Raw genomic sequence first — 24,225 nt, 5'->3', positions numbered from 1 at the left:
ACATTCACCTGTCTTCTCTCACATAATCTTAAGGGTTGTGTTTTAAGTATCCTGTCGGGTTTTTTTTTCATGTTTAATCCAAACAGACAGTCTATTGCATTTTCTGCTTCTGACATTTTGAAATGTCAGAAGATTTTGAAGGTCGCAAAAAATGATGTACAAAGGATCCAAGAGGACCTGCAGTTGGGCAGGAAAATGTCTAATGCAGACAAGACCCTTCACAGGTATTACTGTGAGGCGGTCTTTGTCTATACACACATGCAGCTCCCAGGAGCTGTTGAAGACATGACGGTAAGTTCATCTATTTTAAGTAGTTTATTTGTTCACATATGGGGTTAGTAAATTCATTTTCTCAAACAAACGCACGCGCACCGCGCACCGCGCACACACACACACACACGCACACACACACGCACACACACGCACACACACACACAGCATATGAATCTCAACAATGGTGACATGCTTCATGGTGCAATGCATTCTGAGTGCATCATACGAAACTTATCCATGGCTCCCAGAATGCATTGCACCATGAAGCATGTCACCATTGTTGAGATTCATATGCTGATTCTTGATGTATGTGTGCGCGAGTAAATCTCACAAGGGCCCAAAACATGTAAATGGTGTGTTAAAAATCATTTGATGTTCTGATTAAATTCTATTATTCTCTTGCTGTAGAATCACAACAATAAAACAAAATGAATAACATACTACCCTTATAAACCTCACACATAATATCAGTGAGTTAAACCACTATATGATGATTATATTCTTATCATCAATCAGCTTACAGCAGCCGATTATATTTTCTCTTGCTGTTCTCACCATAACAAACAGACACAGCTACCAGAGAAAAACTAATGTTAAAAAGTCAATATCCTGACTAAAGCACACACTGATCGCCACAATGGTAACATCAAATCAAACTATTACTTTCAAATAAGTAATCAACATCTAAACCTCTGTTAATTCTCAATAAGAACTTCTGTAGATGTCTGACAGAAATAAAGTCAGTCTGGTTAGTAATAAGTGAAGCTGATAATGCTGTTTGTGGAGTTGTTTAATCAGATCTTGAGAGATGTAATGTATTTTATCTTCAGTTGATTTCATCCAAGGCAGTGGCTGGAAGTAGTTCTTGTGTTTCTCTTTGCTTCAGTGATTCTGCTTGTTAACAGCAGGTGTTCGTCATTAATGCACAATCATTATTCAATCACTTAATTATCTCATTACCTCCAACACTGATTAAGTGTTACATTAAACAGCCTGTAGTGTGCACACTAAGCAGGTTTCATTTCATCTGGGCAAACCCATGTGGGGCCTACATGGAAACTGGGGGCAACACTGGCTGGGTCCCAGTTAGATAGCCCAGGTCAAACCCATTTGGGCCCCACATGGCTGTGCTGGCTGGGTAGTGAGACTCTTCTGTGGATCTCCTGATGGTTTCTGCTCCTCTCATGATCATTTCACACTACGATATAACACATCCATCAGAGTTTGGTGATCGACCTTTATCAGGGATGTTTGGTGATCGATCTTCATCAGGGATGTTTGGTGATCGATCTTTATCAGGGATGTTTGGTGATCGATCTTCATCAGGGATGTTTGGTGATCGACCTTTATCAGGGATGTTTGGTGATCGACCTTTATCAGGGATGTTTGGTGATCGATCTTCATCTACTCTGTAAAGTGGAACAGAAGAGAAAACAATCAGAGTTCAGTGGAACAAAGTGCAAATTATATTTCAATTCTTTTTTTTTATAAGTTAAATTGAATTCCTGTAATCAGATTAATTACTGACAATACATGATCTTGCATAGATATTTGTGTTTTTAAATGTAATAGATGTAAAGCATGAATCATATGTGTGTGTGTGTGTGTGTGTGTGTGTGTCGGTGCGACTCCTATTGAGTCTCTGTAAAGGAGAAACTAATGAGTGTACGGCGTATGGAATAAACCACAGGGAGCAAATACAAATGTTATTTTGAGTTCAAACACAAACCTTTAGTTAAAGCCGTTTGTCCTCTAGTTTAAACATGTTTGTAGGCTCTTAGTAAAGAACTGAGAGTAAAGTAAGTGTAAAGTTGTCACAGTAAAAACACACTAGAGACAGAGACATTCCTCATGTGAGCTGGACGCTGTGAGCTGAAGCTGGAACTGCACTGATTTTAGCAGGAGTGCAGCGTTTTCCTACAATCTGACCAAGTCTGTTTTCACACTGAAATGATTCACTTCTACTGTTAATAAAGCAGGTGTTGATGTTGTAGTGGATTATTTCCTAAATCCCGACTATCTAGCGTCTACAAATCGACACTTAATAAATAAAACTGTTGCGTCTACAATCGACACTTAATAACCTTTATACTCCAGCTCTTTGCGTCTTCCGTCGACAACTGGCCGAGTTTCTAACTAACTTGCTTCCCTAAACTGACCAGTTTAAGCAGAAATTAACAGACAGACTTTCAGCAAATGTCCTTTAAATGCTTTAATAATGGCCGGGAGAGTCTTCGAGCAGTTCTCAGAGAAACTCTCCCAAGAAGAATCAAGGCCGGAGGATCTCAGACAAACTCCATTGAGAAATCCCACCGTAAAACACAGATACAACAGTTTTTATAGAATCGAGGTATGGCATAAATGTCAGGCTGCATTACATAATTTCCCCATTATTTGATTGGTTCTTCATATGCAAACCCCTCTGTTACTAGGTAAAGCAAACTTTGTTTTAATGATGACTTCATTTGTTAATCACAAGATTCTAACAGACTGTCTAGTTTCATTTCCCAAACTATGTTATTTTTACACACATATGCACACACTCAAAGACACGAGTTTTCCATTGGTTTCGTACAGTACATCCTGTTCAGATGTTAGATGTTAGAAACATGGTTAGTTTAATATACAGTTTAAAATTTCTACGACAATGTATAAAGCTGTGACAGTGAGCTTTTGTTCTCTTTCCTCCTTTGTGTTAAACATTTCAATAACTTCACATTTTGTTCTCACACAAACCCTTTGTTGCAATAAAGCTTAATGATAATTTCCTTTCACGAATGTTTGAAAGGTTTGTTCACATATCAGAGGTAAATGAAGATCTCTTTAACATCTCAGTGATGTTTCCTCACCTCAGGACACAGTTTGAGTCTCGTAGCTCGTCTCTGAGTCGCTGCTGTGAGTCTCCTATCTTATTGAATCTCAGATCAAGCTCTTTTAGAAACTGCAGTGCTTTTGAGTTAGTCAAAGACTGAGTTAGAGAAGAAACATCTGTAATGCCACAGTCCCGTAGACTAGAAAGACACAAACAGAGGAAGAGAGATTATCTTACAAACAAATCATGAATGTGAAGAATTTTACACAAATATAATGTGAACATCCCACTTTAACCCCCTGTGAGCATGTGAGTAATTTTTCATTTGTGGTTTACAAATTGGTTTATGGCTTTGGTATTTCGTTTGCACATGTGGGCGGCGCTGAAACGCCCCTTTCATCTGATTGGTCAAACCGCTTCGTCTTCAGTACAGCCAGAATAAGAGTCCGTACGGCACACTCACATCCCACTTTAACCCCCTGTGAGCAATAGGGGAAACCCAGAAAGTGCACTGCTATAAACAATGAAACATAAGCCCTGCTGTCTTCAAATAAATAAACTTCAGTCACACTGTAATTGCTGTACAGTATAATGATACTAACTGTAGTTTCTCCAGCTTGAATTGTGGGTTCATCAGTAGATCACTGAGGTTTTTCACTCCAGAGTCTCCTAGTTTATTCCAGTTCAGGTTCAGCTCTCTCAGGTGTGATGGGTTTGATTTCAGAGCTGAAGTCACATCAGAACAACCTTCATCTGTCATATCACAGCAGCTTAAACTACATTAGCAGAGAGAGAGAAGAAAATAAGACAGAAGAAAACTCTTTATTCTGTAAAGTCACATCATCTTCATAAGCAAATAAAACAGAGAGAGGAAGAGAGATCTTCATCTTTATTTGACCAGATCACAAAATACTAAGTTTGCACAAATACAATGTTAAAGTGTTTTAGTTTAAACTGTTGAAGTGATTAAGCATTTTGATTCTTGTATGTGAATGTGACTGACCTCAATCTCTCCAGTTTACAGTGTGAATCCTTCAGTACGGCACATAAGTGCTTCACTCCTGAGTCTCCTGGTGTATTCCAGCTCAGGTTCAGCTCTCTCAGGTTTGACGGGTTTGATTTCAGAGCTGAAGTCAGGATGAGACTCTGTTTCTCTGTAATACTGCATCTATTCAGACTGAAGACAGAAAGAGAAAATGACTCAGATCTATGATGATCAACTAACGTGTTCATCTTCATCCAGCAGACTTTTGCTGACAAATAAACAGGGATATCAAGGTAAAGGTAACATGGAGAAAGACTACACATTGTTCATTTAAATATACTACCAACATTGTAACAATACAAAAGGGTTGAAATTGTTGATGTATTCATGTTTACACATTCATTTCATTTCATTTTTAAGGTTCTTTCATGTCAATGTCACCCTTGGTTTGCTCACTGGGTCAAATGTGTTTATGTCGGTTGTTTTCAGACACATTGTCTACTTGCTAAAACTTTATAGTAAGGTTTAATTTGTTAACATTAACTACATTAGTTAACATGAACCAATGATGGACAATACTATACAGCATTTAATAACCTTAAGTTTAAACATTTACTAATACATTTTTTAAATACAAAAGTTTTCTGTTAGCATTAGTAAATCCCCTGTGAACTAACATGAACAAAGAATAACTGTATAAACTAGCATGATCAAATTAAGGAATAAAAGTATTTCCTTAAGCAGAAGACAATCAAACAAGTTTTGTAAAAGGTAGTTCATCTGTTTTAGTGCTGCACCGTGAGGCAGTGTCAGTGTATTTTATGGATGGCTCAGCTAAACAGGCCAATAAGAGACTATTAACTACTATTATTGCTTTTAATTATACTAATGTCTAATTAAAATGTCTACAAATGTATAAAACTGATCAGAGATCAGGTAAAACCCACAAACACTTGTTCAATCTCAGTGAATCTGCATGATTCATGGGTTCACAGAGATCATCGCCCCCCAGTGGTGAACCATTGACATTTTTAAAAGTTTTGAAAGTTATGACGTAACGAAGCCTTGTTTACTGAAATCATGTGACTTTGGCAGTTTGATACACACTCCGAACCACTGATCCGAAACAAAAGATTCGTAAAGGTTTCACAGCTTCATGAAGTGTGTTTCGAAAGCGCCCATCACTAGCGTTCAGTCAACTTACCTTCAGTGGATCTTATTACAGGCAGACACTGATCACAGACTTTTAAAATGCACTTATTCGGTTTTCACAAGTTACAGTATATGTTGCACCAAAATTCGATATTTGTGAAATACAAAGATTAAATTGAAAGCAGTTATGAACAGTTCTGATCCTGATGTCAGAAATTAAACATTGTTCTGCCTCTACAGAAACTGATATAATTATTGACCCATGATCAAACTGTCTGTCTTAATCAAATATTTAAAGCTTGATATCACCTTTTTAATTTTGTGTTATTAACCTCTTAACCTTTGCCAGTGCACCGGCACACTGAAGCGTTTTTTTTTTTTTTTTTTTGAAATAGTTACTATCAGATTTAATGTTATTACCTTGACAAACTATATATCATTAAAAAGATACAAGACTCAAGTTTCAGTATTTGACTTCTATTGTATTCTGAGAAACTCATAGTGACAGTTATGTCTTGTATCAGGAGTTATGTAATGAAAAAATACGTCGATACCTTTAATATGAATTATGAGCATCAGCCGCTCCCATTCAGAGAAAAACTCCTGTGCTGTCGTCATGACAACTCTTGACAAAACAACGTCCCTCAGGGCTTTTAGCTCAAAAATGTGCAGATTTGGAGAAATATTGATATATTCTCATAGGTTTACATCAGATTTCTGTAGACAGGAATAATATTTATTGAATTTATACCCAAATGCGTCGATGTAATCATTATGAGCGCTGGATACTCTGATGTACTGTGTTTTCAATCCATACCAGCAGCCTGAGGGCGCCCTATGCACATTTAAGCTGCGCCCAATCGAATACTTCCCTACTATATAGTATGCGAAAAACAGTATGCGAGCAGAGTAGTATGTCCGAAATCACAGAATTCGAAAAACAGTAGGCGAAAAGTACCCGGATGACCTACTACTTCCGGCCAGATTCTGAAGTGCGCATATGATGGACACTTTACTATCCCATGATGCCACGGGAGAGGAGTTGTCATCGTTATATTCGAAAATGGCAGAAAATGGAGACGCGGCTGTTTTCAAGTGTAAATACTTTACAAAACACTTATTGTTTCTTTGTGGTTAAATTGTATTCGTTTACCATCATAAGTAAACGATTGACTTGTTAAAAGTTTAAATAATGTAAATCGAGGGTACAATTTTGTGAATTGGCTGCAAAATTGACAATGTTATCATTATTATTACCGAACAGAACGAGCTAATGCCTGTCAGCTAGTTAACATTGTTTTATTTAAACAACGACGTTGTTTCTCAGTTAAATAATAGTTACAAAACTTTTATTTTACAGCGATTTTATTTCTCCTTTACCAGTGTTGATATGTAATATGTGTTGGCTACGTAGCAAGCTACTGTTATCAAGTGTTCCTCAACTTATCCATGTAACATTAATATTAATATAATAATATAGATTGACCATGGTTCATCACTTATGTTAAATTCTGTGTTGATTTTGCAGGGGCTGATGAACACACCTGTGTTCTTATAGAGTGGAGAGTGGCTAATGAAAGAGAGGAAAGAAAAGAAAGAGCGACGAGAGCATGAGGAGAGACGAGAACAGGAGGCCAGAGAGAGGAAAGATTCCTTCAGCTTTTAGAAATAATTGCTAAAAAATTAATAATAATAATAAAGAAAACAAATGTTACACACTCTCTTTCCATTTATTTGTTAGTAAGTTCATCTTGTCATGCTGTTTTAGCAAGTTTTATTACAAAACACTTAATTCCCAGGGATTTACAGTAGTTAGATTGTCAGTTGTAAAGTGTTTAATATGTGGAATTGAGTAATTAATATTTTTAAAGGGTGTTGTGTGTGCACTTATTTTGTGGCAGATTCCAGATGGTTTTTGAAACTAGCAAATTGCAGGTATATCTGAAAAAAATGAGTGCCGCACTATAGAGAAATACCCACACACTCCAGACACCTTTAAAATGTATTTGCTTTATTTTCGTATATATTATTTAACTTTTAAATGGATACAGAATACAAAGCTTAAAACAAAATCACAAAACTTTGTCACAAAGTAGTATAATAGAGCTTAAAGCACCACCAAAAGCAAAAGTTTTAAACCGTCGTCTTGAGGGAAGAAAATGAACGTCAGCAGCTTCAGTAAGGGAACCTTCACAGGTTTCTAAAAGATCTAAAGGGACTTTCTTACTAACAATCTCATTTGTAGGGCATCACTTTAAAATAATTAAAAATCTGTTTCTTTAAAAGCATGTGTACAAGATTGTAATTGAATTTTTCCTACCCAAATTTAAAGTAAATAATTTGTAAAAAAAAAAAAAAAGCTCAAATATGTGATATGTAGCTAGAACACCAGCACCTCGATGTGCTTTTTTTCCACCCATGGTCGCAATCAGTGACTGGATGGACTACCGTGAAAGTCGGAGGTCGGGCGGAGGTCAGCTCCATCTTTAAAATATAGATGAAGAATTGGCGCAGTAGGTTGTAGGGCTCACCATCTGTAAACGTGTTTATAGTTTTTTTGTTTTCTGTGTTGGCTTATTTATAAATATAATATGCATGTATGTATTATATGTATTATATGTATATGATCCATTTCTTATGTGTGTGTGTATATATATATATATATATACACACACACACACACACACACACACATTTATGAATACTTAAGATGTAAAAGCCTCTAAGTGCCATCTGAAATTTTCTTCTAGTTTGATCATTTTTATCAAGCTTGTATGTTTATATTCAGTTATTTCACTTTAATGGCAATGAAAAGGACCTATTAATTGTCATTAAAGTGAAATTACTGAACCTAGATATACAAGCTTGATAAAAATGCTCATTTTAGGAGAATTTTTTTTCTTTTACATCTGAAGTCTTCATGTATACACATATATATGAATGTGTGTGTGTGTATATGTGTGTATTGTATATGACCTCAGTGTGTTACCCTACATGTATATATATATACACACACACACACACTGCTTGTGATATTGCATGAATGAATCAACAGAGATACACACACGCATACTATTGATTCATTCATGATTATTCATTGATGTTAATATCACAAGCAAATAAATTACTTTTTCCTTACCAAAAATCAACATCTGTCATTGTTCACAGGTTTATGTGTGTGTGTGTTTTTTTTTTGTTTTTTTTTGAGGTAAAATGTATTGGCTAAATGATATTTAACTTAATTGAGAAATTACACAAAAGCTCTCGACAAAGGCGTGATCTGCGAGCAGCTGACCGACGACTCCTCTGAATTGTGAGCACGAACGACATAAAAACGCAGACGAAAGCGGAAAGAAGAACTAAAAACATTGCTCTAAGTTGGTGCAGTCAGTGGAATGGGCTCTTTAAATTTTCGTACTGATGTGACCGCGCATGTTACGTGACAATACCAACCGTAATACCAGTACGTCCGGACTCCATTCATACTACCCGTATTCATACTATATAGAGCGTACTTTTTTAACGGTCGCGAAGTACGTTCTAATTTAAATGTAGTACCTACTCCCATAGTACGCGATTTCAGACGCAGCTTTAGTCCATATAGGGAACACATGAAAAAGTGCCATAATCATGTGACATTCTGGGGATTTTTCAAAAGTGGGGTTGCAGCTTAATAGTTTAATTGACTTTAATTTTATTACTTTAAATTGTTCTGGCTCTGTGTGACTGAGGGAAAAAATGCTTAAAAGTAATATAATAAATAAATGAGCAATACTCACATCAGTGTGTTGAGTTGACAGTGTTTATCCTGCAGTAGAGCAGCGATCTGATTCACTCGTGTGTCTCCTAGTTCATGTTCACTCAGATTCAGCTCTCTCTGGAGTAACGGGTTTTTACCCACAACTTTATTCACATACTGACAGGCTTCCTCAGCAGCAGGACTCACAAACCTGCAGAAGAGGCAATTCAGGTATCAACTAAATGTCCACTGCATTACAAAAAATGATTGATACGATAAAAAACGTAATTATTGTTTTAAAGACAAGCTTAAGTTAGTTATTTAGATGTCAATTTTTTTCTTTAAACATTTAAATACACAAATAAATATATATTTAAAAGAAACTAGAGCAACACTCAGTCCTAAAGCAAACATAAGCATAAGAACAGAAAGGTCTCACAGAGCAGAAGGGCAAAAGCTCACTAGATCATGATTTTCAGTATGAATACAGAGTGTGAAATTAAGATCTTTCTGTCTTTAAAGCAGGAGGAGTGAGAAACGTCAGCACAGAGAAAACTGGCTTGTGAAACTGCATGTTTGAGAACATCTGGAGACTCATAGACCTGGTGTAGAGAGATGCAGTGAATCTGGGCTTGATGGAAAACTATTATTGTTAATTATTAAGGTATACTCCTGAATGTCAGCACACATATACTGACCCATAATGTCTATTTGACCTGTAGCTCATCATCATGAAAGAACCTGCAGCATCTGATCTGATCTTGATCATTTTGATGCAACAAATTGTACAGCTTATTATATAACTAAAATAATATATTAGTTATGAATATTTAGCCTGCATATAGCTAATTTAGTAAATTATTTGATCCCGTCTCACCTCAGTGTCTTCAGTTGACAGTCTGGATCCTTCAGTAAATCATTGAGCTTCTTCACTCCTGATTGTCCAGGATCATTTCCTGTGAGATCCAGCTCTATCAGGTGTGAAGGGTTTGATCTCAGAGATGAAGCCAGAGCTTTATAACCTTCTTCTGTCACACTGCAGTTAGAGAGTCTAGAACAGAGAGGAAAACATTCAGCTGATTAATCAGTTAAACCTGAACAATATAAATCCTTAAACTGAATTTAATTTTATTCTTCATACAAATGTATTGAAAGTAGGGCTGAACGATTAATTGCATTTGCGATAATATCGCGATTTGATGAAATGCGATTTTTTTAATCGCAAAGATTACACTCTGGTCATGTGACACGCGAGAGTAACCAGTCTTGCAGATGAATGTCACGATCCACACTCGGGAAGAAGGGAAAGATCCAAGGGTGCAGTATGAAATGTTTAATAGGGAAATCCTTACTCACAAACAGTCCAGGCAGGGGTCAAAACCAAAGAAGCAGTCCAAAACATAAAACAAATACAAAACCGGCAACAAGGCAGAATACGGAAGTGGTGTGAATAGACAAGGACTCCGTGACACATACTAAAACAGACAGGGTATATATACACAGGGAACACAAGCTAAACAAGATAACAAGGGGGGCGTGGTAAACTCAAACACCTGTGAAGACTAATCAACATAACGGGGAACAACTGAGCATGACAAGACACATGGCAGGATCACATGACAAGCATGGAATAATATGACAGACACTAACAAGGAACAAGACACAAAACCCACACCGTGACATGACCTCCCCTCTACGGAGCGGCTACCAGACGCTACAAGACGTGACAGACCAAACAAAAATCCAGGCGGGAGGTGGAGTGGTGGAGGATCAGGGGGAGGGATGGGGGGCCAGGTCCATGGAGGGAAACGGGGACAGGGAGTGACAGCTCATCAGCTCACAGTCCATCGGGCGGCCAGGGCAGAGCAGACAGTCCCTCGGGCGGCCAGGGCAGAGCAGACAGTCCCTCGGGCGGCCAGGGCGGAGACTTTCCCTCGGGCGGCCAGGGCGGAGACTTTCCCTCGGGCGGCCAGGGCGGAGACTCTCCCTCGGGCGGCCAGGGCACAGGAACAAACACCACCGGCTCAGGCACTGGAACAGACACCACCGGATCAGGGACTGGAACAGACACCACCGGATCAGGGACTGGAACAGACACCACCGGATCAGGGACTGGAACAGACACCACCGGATCAGGGACTGGAACAGACACCACCGGATCAGGGACTGGAACTGGCACCACCGGATCAGGGACTGGAACAGACACCACCGGCTCAGGAACAGGAACAGACAGCACCGGCTCAGGAACAGGAACTACCGGATCAGGCACTGGAACTGGCACCACCGGCTCAGGCTCAGGAACAGACACCACCGGCTCAGGCACTGGAACTGGAACTGGCACCACCGGCTCAGGAACTGGAACAGACACCCCCGGCTCAGGCACTGGAACTGGAACTGGCACCACCGGCTCAGGAACTGGAACAGACACCACCGGCTCAGGAACTGGAACAGACACCACCGGCTCAGGAACAGACACCACCGGCTCAGGAACTGGAACAGACACCACCGGCTCAGGAACTGGAACTGGCACCACCGGCTCAGGCACTGGAACTGACACCCCCGGCTCAGGCACTGGAACTGGAACTGGCGCCACCGGCTCAGGAACAGGAACCACCGGCTCAGGCTCAGGAACAGACACCACCGGCTCAGGCTCAGGAACAGGAACAGACACCACCGGCTCAGGCTCAGGAACAGACACAGGCTCGACTGCAACCATCTTGTCAGGGGACACAGGTTCGGCAGTCGTGACGTGAACAGCCTCGGCGGCGGCCATCTTGTCAGAAGACACAGGCTCGGCAGGCGTGATGTGAACACTCTCAGCGGCGGCCATCTTGTCCGAAAACACAGGCTCGGCAGGCGTGATGTGAACACTCTCAGCGGCGGCCATCTTGTCCGAAGACACAGGCTCGGCAGGCGAGATGTGAACACTCTCAGCGGCGGCCATCTTGTCCGAAAACCCAGGCTCGGCAGGCGTGATGTGAACAGGCTCGGCGGCGGCCATCTTGTCCGAAGACACATGCTCGGCAGGCGTGATGTGAACACTCTCAGCGGTGGCCATCTTGTCCGAAGACACAGGCTCGGCAGATGTGACGTGAACAGTCTCTGGCTGGGCAGACGGGACGTGAATACTCCTGGGAAACTCTAGGATCTTGAATAGCGTCGAAAAATAATCCAAGAGTTTTTCAGCCGCTATGGCAACAGCGGGCTGCTCGGGCACGGCCTCCTGGATGACAGCGGGCTGTTCGGGGACAACCACCGGAACTTGGACCACCGGAACTGGGACCACCGGACTCGGGACCACTGGAACTGGGACCACCGGAACTGGATCCACCGGAACAGTCACGGAGGGAGTTCCTCTTCTCCTCCATTTCGGGACCACCGGAACTGGGACCACCGGAACTGGGCTGGAAACCACCAACCCAGGGTCGAAGAGGGGCCAGAGTGGAGAGTGGTGTTGGTCTTTCTCTCGTCCACCTCCTCTACTGCGGCCTCCACGGGTCCCGCGAAAAATGACCAATCGGGTCCCCTCAAAACCTTGCCCCCTCTCCCGCTCGGTGGCTGGGGAAGAGGCACTGGTAAACATACTGCTGGATCTTGACATGACAGAGTCCTTCTGTCACGATCCACACTCGGGAAGAAGGGAAAGATCCAAGGGTGCAGTATGAAATGTTTAATAGGGAAATCCTTACTCACAAACAGTCCAGGCAGAGGTCAAAACCAAAGAAGCAGTCCAAAACATAAAACAAATACAAAACCGGCAACAAGGCAGAATACGGAAGTGGTGTGAATAGACAAGGACTCCGTGACACATACTAAAACAGACAGGGTATATATACACAGGGAACACAAGCTAAACAAGATTACAAGGGGGGCGTGGTAAACTGAAACACCTGTGAAGACTAATCAACATAACGGGGAACAACTGAGCATGACAAGACACATGGCAGGATCACATGACAAGCAGGGAATAATATGACAGACACTAACAAGGAACAAGACACAAAACCCACACCGTGACAATGAAGCATCAACTTGTCACGCTGCACATAGGCCTGGCATAGGTAGGCTACAGAAAATAACAGTTTATGTTTAATTTATGTGATATTGTGTTATAGATTCTCTCCAACGATTCTGTATTGATTAAGATAATTTCAGATTTATGTCTGAGCTTAGTTCTCAACACAGATACATCATGACGCTACGTGTGCTTTATAAACAACCGTATTCTGCTTGCTTCTAATTCCTTTGTCTCACACACACACACACACACGACACCACTCGAACCTTCCAAAAAATTGAAGATCGCTTTGCGAAGAGCGTTTGAGCATGCGGCTGTGAGCGACTCTGTCTACGTGGTTAAATGTACTTGCATCTCAAAATGCTTTTATGACGCAAAATTAATGTGACACAGTCAGTTATATCTTAAGTTATTAAACAGATAGGACAAACCACATCTTGTAATTTCAAAAGAGATGAAAACGTTCAGACAGCCGACTCTTAAATACTGAAAGCACTTTGTTTATTGCTTGTAATATTTTTTTCCCCTCTTTGTTATTTGTTTTGAAGCTATATTAGTTAAAATTATTAACATGTAATTGTATTAATTTAGTTTTTTAATGTGTAATTGTTTATAAAAGTAGGCCTACTTATAATTACATATGTAATTAAATATTTTAAGTTTTATTAATAAGATTAATTAATAAGAAAAAAATTAGATTGGCTCATGAGGTGCCTAAAGATTCCCTTCCCTATTTTACAATGATTTATTGCTTGTTTTTGTTGAATAATAGAAAAGATAAAGATTTTTTTTATACCGTGTATTCTCTGTGTAAATTCATGCACCGAACCGTGACGCCCGTACCGATTCGGTTCAATACGAATACATGTACCGTTCCACCCCTATTATATATATATATATATATATATATATATATATATATGCTTTTTATATATATACCCCCTTTTTTTGAATATGTTGGGAAGTTGACCTTCCCAGACAATCCTGAGTAAACTTAGTGTCCCACGTTTTTTGCTGCAAATGACTGGGCAGTAGTTCTTGGACCGTCACTCACAGCTATTAGTTAATGTGTTTTTTTGGTTGTTTTTTTCCCTTCATTGTTACTATGTTGTTTGTCGTTTATTTTTGTTGATTCTTGGTGTTTATGTTTTTGTATTTTTTTTTTCTTTGTATGTGAAGGGGAACTTTGTTAGTTCTTATTTCATGTTCAAAATTGAATAAAGAGATTGATGAAAAAAAAAGAAGTATATACTGTATATATATATATAAACCAAAATACAGCGAATAGTCTTCTTGGCGTGCCTACTTTTGAAAGTCAACATTTAGATTATGTGAACTAAGTTAAATGCATTGTAAAGGCCTAGGTCACTCTGGAATAAATCACAACGTGTTTCATGATAAAAACGTGACTTTAGTTTACAGTCCGGAAAATACAGTAGGTTATAGTAAATTATTTCACGGACCCCCTGGCACTTGAGAACTGAAAGCCTCATAATAAAGCCCTGTCGAGGCTCTTCCCCGGTGCGGGTCGTGTCGAGCCATTAGTCTGGGTGTTTGATGAGAAAAAGATGAAATGTAGTAGTTGCAATAAACGCGTTCAGAATCCGTACAACTGCAGCAGCGGAGGACTTTTATTCTGCTGAGCGGAGCTGAGGAAGAACTGATGATAACGGTAACGAGAAATGAAAAGACGGATCGTTTATTATGTGTTTTGTTTAGTTTAATAAACGGAAAATGAGATTTCGGCTCGATTTCTAATTTTTCGTTTGTGGTTTACAAATCGGTTTATGGCTTTGATATTTCGTTTGCACATGTGGGCGGCGCTGAAACGCCCCTTTCATCTGATTGGTCAAACCGCTTCGTCTTCAGTACAGCCAGAAGAAGAGTCCGTACGGCACACTCACATCCCACTTTAACCCCCTGTGAGCAATAGGGGAAACCCAGAAAGTGCACTGCTATAAACAATGAAGCATAAGTAATAAATAAACTTCAGTCACACTGTAATTGCTGTACAGTATAATGATACTAACTGTAGTTTCTCCAGCTTGAATTGTGGGTTCATCAGTAGATCACTGAGGTTTTTCACTCCAGAGTCTCCTAGTTTATTCGCGCTCAGGTTCAGCGCTCTCAGGTGTGACGGGTTTGATTTCAGAGCTGAAGTCACATCAGAACAACCTTCATCTGTCATATCACAGCCTCTTAAACTACATTAGCAGAGAGAGAGAGAAGAAAATAAGACAGAAGAAAAGAAAACTCTTTATTCTGTAAAGTCACATCATCTTCATAAGCAAATAAAACAGAGAGAGGAAGAGAGATCTTCATCTTTATTTCACCAGATCACAAAATACTAAGTTTGCACAAATACAGTGTTAAAGTGTTTTAGTTTAAACTGTTGAAGTGATTTTAAGCATTTTTATTCTTGTATGTGAATGTGACTGACCTCAATCTCTCCAGTTTACAGTGTGAATCCTTCAGTACGGCACATAAGTGCTTCACTCCAGAGTCTCCTAGTTTATTCCTGCTCAGGTCCATCTCTCTCAGGTGTGACGGGTTTGATTTCAGAGCTGAAGTCAGGATGAGACTCTGTTCCTCTGTAATACTGCATTCATTCAGACTGAAGACAGAAAGAGAAAATGACTCAGATCTATGATGATCAACTAACGTGTTCATCTTCATCCAGCAGACTTTTGCTGACAAATAAACAGGGATATCAAGGTAAAGGTAACATGGAGAAAGACTACACATTGTTCATTTAAATATACTACCAACATTGTAACAATACAAAGGTTGAAAGCGTTGATCTATTTATGTTACTTTACACATTCATTTCATTTAATCTTTAAGGTTCTTTCATGTCAATGTCACCCTTGGTTTGCTCACTGGGTCAAATGTGTTTATGTCGGTTGTTTTCAGACACATTGTCTACTTGCTAAAACTTACAGTAAGGTTTCATTTGTTAACATGAACTACATTAGTTAACATGAACCAATGATGGACAATACTATACAGCATTTAATAACCTTAAGTTTAAACATTTACTAATACATTTTTAAATACAAAAGTTTTCTGTTAACATTAGTAAATCCCCTGTGAACTAACATGAACAAAGAATAACTGTATAAACTAACATGATCAGATAAAGGAATAAAAGTATTTCCTTAAGCAGAAGACAATCAAACAAGTTTTGTAAAAGGTAGTTCATCTGCTTTAGTGCTGCACCGTGAGGCAGTGTCGGTGTATTTTATGGATGGCTCAGCTAAACAGGCTAATAAAAGACTATTAACTACTATTATTGCTTTTAATTATACTAATGTCTAATTAAAATGTCTACAAATGTATAAAACTGATCAGAGATCAGGTAAAACCCATAGACACTTGTTCAATCTCAGTGAATCTGCATGATTCATGGGTTCACAGAGATCATCGCCCCCCAGTGGTGAACCATTTACATTTTTAAACGTTTTGAAACAGTTATGACGTAACGAAGCCTCGTTTACTGAAATCATGTGACTTTGGCAGTTTGATACACACTCCGAACCACTGATCCGAAACAAAAGATTCGTAAAGGTTTCACAGCTTCATGAAGCGTGTTTCGAAAGCGCCCATCACTAGCGTTCAGTCAACTTACCTTCAGTGGATCTTATTACAGGCAGACACTGATCACAGACTTTTAAAATGCACTTATTCGGTTTTTACAAGTTATAGTATATGTTGCACCAAAATTAGATATTTGTGAAATACAAAGATTAAATTGAAAGCAGTTATGAACAGTTCTGATCCTGATGTCTGAAAAAACATTGTTCTGCCTCTACAGAAACTGATATAATTATTGACCCACGATCAAACTGTCTGTCTTAATCAAATATTTAAAGCTTGATATCACCTTTTTAATTTTGTGTTATTAACCTGTTAACCTTTGCCAGTGCGCCGGTGTTACGGATCAACTGGGGATCATGTTAACTGGGGATGCGCGCGTGCATGCAGATAATTTTACCTGGATTTCCAGCAGATGTTGAACGGTGACAGATTCGTCACAGCGAATCTTTCTCTGAGCAGATTTAAAAGCTTTCCACGTTATTGGTAAATGTTTGTATCATATTGGGACACTGTTGTTTACTCTGTCGCTGCTCAGCTGAATGTTTTAGACGCCTTTAAAGGAGAACTCCGGTCAATTTTAACATTGAGCTCATTTTTTTGTAAATTTGGAGTGCTGTCAGTACAGAGAACAACGACAAAAATCGGTGTTGCCTACACCGTGTTATCCTCTTTTAAAATTTGCACCCTGTTGACTTCAATGGGGCAATACTTAAACCTGCTTTTAGCCTCTTAACATCCTTGATGTGCCATTACAAGTGCACAGCCATGTGAGTGATTCCTTCAGAGTGATCACACGGTCAATCTGACTGCAGTAGATGTGAAAGATATGAATAAAAATTATGTTATTTCAGCCAGCGCACATACCTGTATTTTCTTCCTGTTTTCGGTCGAAGTCCATAGTAGTCGATTGTCGAGTTCACGCGCATAGGTTTAGTACGTATGATCACGTGCGTGAACTCGACAATCGACTACTTTGGACTTCGACCGAAATACAGGTATGTATTCACCCGTGTTCACTCTGAAGGAATCACTCACATGGCTGTGCACTTGTAATGGCACATCAAGGATGTTAAGAGGCTAAAAGCAAGTATAAAACTTGCCCCATTGAAGTCAACAGGGTGCAAATTTTAAAAAGAGGATAACACGGTGTAGGCAACACCGATTTTTGTCGTTGTTCTCTGTACTGACAGCACTCCAAATTTACAAAAAAATGAGCTCAATGTTAAAATTGACCGGAGTTCTCCTTTAAGGGAAGATTTCACGACACAGACCACGCGCACATTATTTTGTTACATTCGTTTCAATGAAATTGAATATCTGACGACAACTGTAAGTACATTAAATAAATTATGCTATTGACATTGTGTCTTTGCAGTGCATGTGTATTCACAGATTATTGTTATGATGCTAATTTGTGGCTTAATTTAAATTGAGCAGCAATACTGCTGTGGTCAAAGGGATGTCAAGCATTTATTTATTATTTATTTTAATGTTACTGAGGAATGAATTAAAGCATAAAGCATACAGTAGGCTACACTCCATAAATGTTCCTAAAGAGTGTTGAAAATTGAGAAGCCAAAGCTTATGGATCCAGTGAATTACCCACAGCATTTATTCAGGGAATGTTCAACAAACATATTTATTAGCTAACAGGTATGAAAGCAACAATAAAAAATAAAATAAAATAAAAAATAGGCAAATGTGCATGCAGGACAGCTGTATTTGCCAACAGTGGAAGATCTGACCACACAGTCCCACCTTCAACATTCTGAACATTCAATCTAAGGAAGGGAGAACAAACTATAGACTTAAGTTACATGTTTATGAAGAACAGTTACTTGTTTTGTAATGTATATGTATACATTTTTCTTACCCATTGGCCAGTTTGGCCTTAATACCTATGCTGCTCTCCATCTAATGTAGTTATATTAGTAAATAAATGTCACAGTTGTATTATCTTTTTAAGAACAATTTAACACACCATCACCCTTCATTGTGAAATTTTCACATCTCCTCTTTATATAATCATGCTCCTTTCTTAAGCAGCGGTCGGGATATTGGTTATCCTGCAAAGTTTTTGATTTGTCTAACTTTAATTGCATCCATTTGCTGTGGCAGTATATGGCGTAACAACAATGACACTTAATTTATAGACCTTTTAATCTGTTCCTAACGGTTAGCAGACGACAATAATGAAAGCACATGATGTGATGATTCATAACAAGTAAAGAGAATATGTTAATGAGATTCATGGTACCAGTCAAATGAAGAGAACTGGCATAATTTACATTTATATTACATAAAAAGATTGCGTCATATTTCTTTTGTTAAAGAGGTCAGCAAAAAAGTAAACAATAAAGCATTTCCTCTTGTTTTAGAGAGGGTCATGCTATTCGTGTGAGGTGACAAATGATTAAGAGGTTAGTGATGTAGGCCTATGAGTATATTAGCCATAGAGAATATCAGTATATATTTGTAATAATTCATTATCACTATATCATATGTTTTGCTTATTTCAGTAATACAATTAGTGTTTGCCTCTCAGTGTTTTTCACAGGACTTTAATCACTAAAGACAAAGTGTTCTACATGTCCAATGCAAGACATTAGATACACAACATTCAAGTTCATGCTCCTACTGTGCATAATGTACATGTACACATTTGGCAGACGCTTCTATCCAAAGCGACTTACATTGCATTTCAAGCTACACATTTACATTCTTATTAGTTCTTGCTTTCCCTGGGAATCAAACCCATGACCTTGGTGTTGTAAGCGCCAACGCTCTACTGTTTGAGCTACAGGAAAGCTTGACACAATGTACAATTCAATATTACTATATTTGCAATATAGAATTGTTCTGAAAGGAAAAGAGTCAAAATTATTTTTTTTATTTATTTTTTTTTTTATTTTTTTTTATAAATCTGTTGAATGTTACAAGTTCATGAGATAATTAACTTCATGACCCTATAAGCATAGCTGCTTTGTGTCCAGGGAAAAGGATACAGGTGTCAGAGCTGGTTGTACAGAAAAGAGATCTTAATATAATCAGCAGAGAAAAATAAGCTGATAAGTGTTTTTATATAAAAAATAATAGATCCATTATAAAATTAGGCTATATGCAGATCAATAAATGCAACTGGAAAAAAATGTAAATGACTTTGCAATTTATGCTTCTTTTAGGTAGTCTAGCTACTTTCATTTAATCTACATCTGTTGTTATTTGTGATTAGAACATACGTTTTTAATCATGGATCCGTGAAAAATGGCTGCGACGAATCTGTAGCCGTCTAACATCTGCTGGAAATCCAGGTAAAACTGGAAAAAAAATCTGCGTGCACTTGCGTTCCCCCAGTTAACATGATTAGGGCTGGGACGGTATGGATTTTTTCGTACCGCGGTTGAAAAGCAAGAAATTCCCGCGGTATAGCGGTAAACCGCTTTAAATCACCGTTTTAGCTTAACGGAACCGTTAAGCACAACTAAATTAATATTGTTATTACCATATATCATATAAAGGCTAGATGTCTTACGGCGGAGTCACTTCCGGCATCACCGGCGGCCATCTAACCACAGTGGAGCAGTGAATTAAGGTGAGTGATCAGCATGCACACAAATCCTCTTATCTTGCTGAAATCTTGACGGATTTACAAACGGTTTGGTTTCTTACTAACGCTATTAACGTGGCTATAATTCCGAATGCTTGAACATTTATGTTATAATTATTCATATGTATGCAGTGTCATAGCTACATCTCTGAGCAAGTTATGGTTATTTAAAAGTACATGCACCATGTTACGAGTGAGCGAGCACACTGTGGTATGATGGCCGCCGTGTGCGGACGTCGACCTCCATTGGCCAGCAGCGCGCACAAGACATCTAGCCTTTATATGATATCTATGGTTATTACTGGTAAAGTTACCGGGTAGGCTACTGGACATTTTCTCACCGGTTCCCAACATCTGTGCAACTGTCATTGTACTGTAGCCTATGTCAGCATTGCATTATCTCATCTCATCTCACCAACAGTTTAATACTTAACTCACACATTCAAACGTAGTCAGAGAAGGGTTTGTCTCATCTTTCTCTCCGACCACATATACCAGGGCTATTCAATTAGTTTCATTTGAGGGCCGCATTATCAAATCGAAAAGTTGAGGTGGGCCGGTGGGTTGGTTTGGGGGTTTAGCTTATTTATTGAAACATAACAGTTTCAATAAATAAGTTAAAGTAACCCTAAAGAAGTGTGGTATTTACTTGAAAATGTGGTACCCAACAGTATGCAAATATAGGCTATAAAACCATAATAAATAAAAAACTTGATAATTTACAGCTGTGTACAACTATTTTCCTTGGAACAAATAAATTATTTATACAAACTTATACTGTAGCTGTTGGTGAGAAATAATAATTATTTTATTTATAATTGTTATGCTTAAATGAAAATATTCTGACAGTGAGAATTCATAACCACAGGCTACTCGCTCCCACTGTATAAAAAATGCCTAAACACAAGTTAAAAACTATACGCACCTTTACAAAGAAACTGGCATAATTTCATAACAAGCATTAATTATATATTCCTCTACCCACCTAATAAAACTAATGCAATATAAATCACTAGATTTACTATTATACTATATAATATTATAGTATATTTACTATATTTATTTATTACTACATAGTATTCAATATAGATATTGCACATTTCTGCCCAACCCATGGTAAATTACTACAGTACATTCATGGTAAATGTTTGTAAGGTTGATTAGGGGATTTAAAGTCTTCTAATTTCGTTCATGCCACAATGTTTCTCCTGCTTTCCTCATCAGTCTTGTTGGGAATGTTGAGGCTGTTTCATCCGATTTAATACTAGTTAAATCATCGAGTGATTTGTGGTTTGTAACAGAGAGGTTTCTGTCGAACTGAAACGCTTCCCACTGGTTGTCGCAACGCTGTTTAATATAGTGTCCGGGACCGGGAGTAAACGCAACTCCGCGCTGGGCCGTATTGAAACAACTAGTGAAACAACTGAAAACATCGCTATTTGTTGTTATACTGTACTGACCGAGAAACCGCTTCAGATGATTCAATGACGGAGCGGTCCGAATGAATCCGAATAGTTTTAGACCGTTATGCAAGCGCGTTTAGAAACGAACCAAAAGAATGATTCATTCACGAATGATTGGTAGCCTATCGCTGGTTCAGTCGACATAAATTCGGGATACATATAATAACTGCTGAAATATTCGCACGTAAAACGTTTCTCAGGTCAATCGGAGCGAGTATCAAACTAAATTAGCCGCACCGCCAGGAAAAGAGGAGGAGGGAGGTTGGTGCCGTCGGGCCGCATGGAGATGATTGGCGGGCCGCATTTGGCCCGCGGGCCGCCAATTGAATAGCCCTGACATATACGTTCCGAAACACTCAAACTGCGCTGCTTTCACAGATGCTTTCTTTACCACTCCAGTAATGTGCCGCCACATTTTTTAGCTAAAATCCAATGAAATGGCTGACTTCGTTTAAATGTCAAAGAACAACAGTTGCAAAAAAAAAAAAAAAAAAAACGCAAAGACCCGGCCCCTTTAGTTACTGTTGCTATGTCCGACAAGCTACACCGCGCTCACGCCAAACCATGATCTCACGCAATGAAAAACATTGCGCAGCAGAGACACTGACAACACGCTGACAGACAAGACAGTCCAGGTTACTTTTGATATTAACCCTCTGGGGTCTGGGGGGTTTTTGGGGTTCTTGAGATGTTCTGACATGCCCTGACATTTGTGCTTTTTTCAGTTGCTTATAAACATATCAATGGCAAAAAAAAAATTACACTCTATTTAGCACAAACAGGACTACCATAATATTTGAGCCACATGTATGTACATGTTTTCATTTTTGAGAGAATAATGTTTATGCATGGTTATTGAAAAAACTAAAAATGAAAGTTTCTGAAATAAGGCCACAAAACACATACTAAATATATGTCAATAAGACTTTTCTTATGTCGATGTCGTCGCCTAGAGTTTTTTCTTCAAAATGATGTGAAAATCATTCTGCCTAATCATTCACATAAAACGATACATTGATTTAAGTTTTGCAAAACACTTTTAGTTTGGAAAGCCAATATGCGGATGGGGCGTAAACGATCATGCATATTTAGTAGTTCACACCTGATGTCCATGCATACTTAATGAGCCATTCATTCAGGTGTGTCACCTATAGCTAACTTAAATATACAAGCTTCATAAAAATGATAATTCTAGAAGAAAATTTCAGATGGCATTTAGAGGCTTTTGCATCTGAACTCTTCATATATATACACACACATATATATATATATACACACACTACCAAATTGGTTCACAGTTGGAGGCATCGCAATTTTCTTTTTTTTTTCACAAATTGTGCTTGCAAATTGTATAATATCCAAGGTAAACATGTCTAGTAATTGTGCAGTTAATTCTCATACTGTATTTTCAGTTTTGGAATATTTATCCTCTCCCCAAATTTGTCACTAATAAAACACAATACAAATTATTTAACCCCCTGAGGTCGGCGGTATCGCCGGCGATACCAGCTCGCTTTTTTTTTATCAGTGTAAAAGAAACTCATAAATACTCTGTTGACTTTGATTTTCCATAGGAGTTTCATACATCAATCGATTCTGTTAAATGTGTATTATTTTTCTGTATACTCACAATAAAAACAAAGTGTTGTGCTTTTCGCCAAATTAAGAAAAATAATCACGGAGCGAGTTCTGCCTTCTCTCTGTCCGTGTAGTCCATTCTGAAACGCGTCCGAAAATGAATCATAACTCAGCGAATACTTCTCACACAGGCACGTGATATATGTCTTTATGAAGCTTGAAATCTCTTCTTTTAAATGAAGTAATTAATAAAAAAAACAAATGTTTTCAACTCATGTAATCCGTTTGAAAGCAAGGAGAGGTACCGTTTTTTCCTTCTGCCTAATTATCTCTATAATGAACTGAGGCCGCCCCGCCCCCGGCGCTATTGACATGGTAAATAGTTTAGGTGATCTATGCTTCGCACCCGCCCCCCCGATCAATGCCTTGAAAACACGAAGTTTCATCAGATCAGATTCACTGATAGTTCATCGCGTTTAGAGAGGATGGCGCGTTTCTCCGGTAAAGACGCCGTTCAGATGATCCTGGACAGCGAGGAATAACTCACCTTGGCTTTTCCTCAGAGGAAGATTGTAACTCAGACGAACGGCAGCATGTTCAAGAGCGAATTGATCACGCCGAGTAAACACCGAGTTTTCACGTGAGTAAATACGTGAACACGTAAATATGTGAACTCAAGTGGTCTAGTGGTAGAACATTGTTTTGTAATTTCACTGGAACGAAAAGAGAGTCTCCACAACGGATTGAAGCGCGCGTCCGAGTGAAGACTGCGCGAGCCTAAAACAAACACAGTATCCGCGTCTGACTCGCGGGAATCCACGGCGCAAACCTGTGAGGGGCTGTGTTTTCTCGAGCCCCATATCAGCTCGAGAAAACACAAGTTTATTCAGATCATTACTTGTTTACACCGTCTCGCAGCGCTGTGAGGAATAATAATAATAATGGAAAATGTCCCTCAAAAGGTAGATGTAAACAAACTATTAAAAGGTAAATATAATTTT

The 24,225-nt window shown here is 38.8% G+C and overlaps 1 protein-coding gene across 1 annotated transcript in view; it reads right to left on the bottom strand.

The window, feature by feature from the left end:
* The window catches only part of LOC311305794 (uncharacterized protein), a 1,216,100-nt gene that overhangs the window by 727,851 nt on the left and 464,024 nt on the right, over window positions 1–24,225 (bottom strand). Inside the window, exons 31-36 of the mRNA XM_084433664.1 lie at window positions 15,420–15,593; window positions 15,010–15,183; window positions 9,839–10,012; window positions 9,002–9,172; window positions 4,089–4,262; window positions 3,688–3,861 (exon numbers count right to left, since the gene is read on the bottom strand). Of these exons, the coding sequence (XP_084289790.1) occupies window positions 3,688–3,861; window positions 4,089–4,262; window positions 9,002–9,172; window positions 9,839–10,012; window positions 15,010–15,183; window positions 15,420–15,593 (1,041 nt within the window). The remainder of the gene's footprint in view (window positions 1–3,687; window positions 3,862–4,088; window positions 4,263–9,001; window positions 9,173–9,838; window positions 10,013–15,009; window positions 15,184–15,419; window positions 15,594–24,225) is intronic.

The sequence above is a fragment of the Rutilus rutilus genome (assembly GCF_951802725.1).
Source record: "Rutilus rutilus genome assembly, chromosome: 1".
In the NCBI taxonomy this organism is placed as follows: Eukaryota; Metazoa; Chordata; class Actinopteri; order Cypriniformes; family Leuciscidae; genus Rutilus; species Rutilus rutilus.
The sequence above is the reverse complement of the archived record's forward strand: the minus strand, read 5'-3'. Positions and strand labels throughout refer to the sequence as shown.